At 37.8% G+C, this 2075-nt stretch overlaps 1 protein-coding gene across 1 annotated transcript; it reads right to left on the reverse strand.

The window, feature by feature from the left end:
- Positions 1 to 1037: 1037 nt before the first annotated feature.
- On the reverse strand, positions 1038 to 1460 carry LOC149253559 (uncharacterized). The gene has a single exon (XM_089454531.1). It carries the CDS (start codon positions 1458 to 1460, stop codon positions 1038 to 1040), a length of 423 nt encoding a protein of 140 aa, XP_089310657.1.
- Between the last annotated feature and the right edge of the window lie 615 nt (positions 1461 to 2075).

A 2075-nucleotide genomic window follows, 5' to 3' on the forward strand; every position in this document is an offset into this window, starting at 1 on the left:
TATCACTAAAATACTATGGTCCTTACAAGGTGCTGCAAAAGATTGGTACTATGGCATACAAATTGGAGCTTCTTGCATCTTCCCGAGTGCCCCCAATTTTCCATGTTTCATGCTTAAAAAAGGTTATAGGTGACAAGCTCCCAGTTCAAACAATATTTTCAGAACTTGACGAGGAAGGAAAAATCATATTGGAACCTGAAGCAGTCATGGAAACAAGAACTCGACAGCTACGAAATTGATCAATTTCAGAGTATCTCATCAAGTGGAAGAACTTACCCATTGAAGATTCCACATGGGAGGATGAGAATTTTATATAGAAGCATCCATAACTACTCAAGCGTTGAGTACAACACTTTTTGAAGGAGATGGGCATGTTAGGTCCCTATACTACTAGTGTAACCCCTTATTGTTATTACTGCAACCCCCTTATTATATTGTTGTGCCCATGTAGTCCCCATATCGTTATTATTGTGACCCATAGAAGCCCACTATTGTTATTGTTGTGCCCTTACATTATTATTGTTATGTCTTGCCATTTGTATCATCCAAGAATTATTTAATTATGTAATGTAAAGGAGGTTTCCCCCTTGAAAAGGCTAATTGTGAAGTCGTTGACCTATCTTTTCTTCTGTTTTGTGAGCTCGTTGCATAACATTATCCAATGCTATGTAAATTTGTGGAATACTTTGTCCAACATCCCCACTTGTTTGTGCTTCCTGAGCACTGTAAATTTGAAGTTTTCCACCCTGATCTTGTGGACAATTTCTCCTGTGATGATCCTTGCCACAAGTCCAATACTCTACAGGCTTCATGCTATCACCCTTGTTCTGCTCTTCAAATTGAAATTCCTATCCTCTGTCAGCTGCATTAAAGCTCTTGTGTGGCACTGCATTCTCCTTGCCATATGTATCTTGTGGTTTTCCTCTCTTCTTATTCCACTTTCCCTTATTCTTGTCATTACCTTTTGAATCCTACTTAGTCTCATACCCGTTCTTTGATTTCTCATAAAAATGCTTCAACTTCCTAATGGCTTCCTCCTACAACCTCAGCTCATCAAACTCGATTATGTCCTTGATTGCTACTGGAAACCCACTGATGAATCTCTGGATCTTTGATTTCTCCTCCTTTAGATAAGGCACATACCTCAATAAATCCAAGAACCTACTAATATACTCCTTGTCGGTCATAGATTCCATCTTCAACTCATAGAATTCCTTTGCCCTGTCATCGTAGTATCTCTCAGATAGATGCTTCTTCATGAAGAGTATCTCGAACTCACTCCAAGTTAACTCCTCTTCCTGAATACCTCTGACATTCTTTATATCTTCCCACCAAATGTCTACTTTTCCTTTAAGACTAAAACTATCTATCATGGCTTTCATATTCTCTGAGTACTCATGCAATATGGAGAACTTATTCATCCCAAGTAACCAAGCTTCTACATCTTGTGACACCTTCATTTCTCCATCATAGGTAGGTGGCTTTTCTTTCTTAAACTCTTATGGAAAGTATTTCTTCTCACTCCTTCTATACGGGTGGTAATGGTGATGATGATTTTTTCTCTCTCATACCACTCTGTAACCACCCCTCCCACATTTACCCAAATCCACAAGCTTACTAAGGTAAATGTGAGATGAGAGTTACTGTGTGAGACCTGATTTCCAAAATGCACTTATGGAAAATGGGGTCCACATGTCCAGAACTGACTATAAACACCCAAAAACACATGATCACACTGCTACCAGCCTAATTTGACCCAACCCTATTTCATTTCAGTTTTGTTTCCTTAAATTTAACACAACTTTCTATTTTTGACATGTTTTTGGGTCCTAAAATTCTGAGGTTGTTTTGATGGCCTAAACAGAATTTTCAAGGAAAACATAGATACCATAAAAGTTCAAGAATATTTTATCCATTTGTTTTTGGCTCCTTGCAAAGATCTTTGAAATGAGGTATATGATAGTCAAATGGGGATTGTATGCCAAAGTTATGACCTTGGGAAGTTGGAGGTCCAATTTACAAATTTATACAAACACTTTGTGTACATAGTACTTATAGGTTATGAGTACATATGT

The sequence above is a fragment of the Pinus tabuliformis genome, chromosome 7 (assembly GCF_031772625.1).
Source record: "Pinus tabuliformis cultivar Carrire ecotype Pingquan chromosome 7, CPIR1, whole genome shotgun sequence".
Classification (NCBI taxonomy): domain Eukaryota; kingdom Viridiplantae; phylum Streptophyta; class Pinopsida; order Pinales; family Pinaceae; genus Pinus; species Pinus tabuliformis.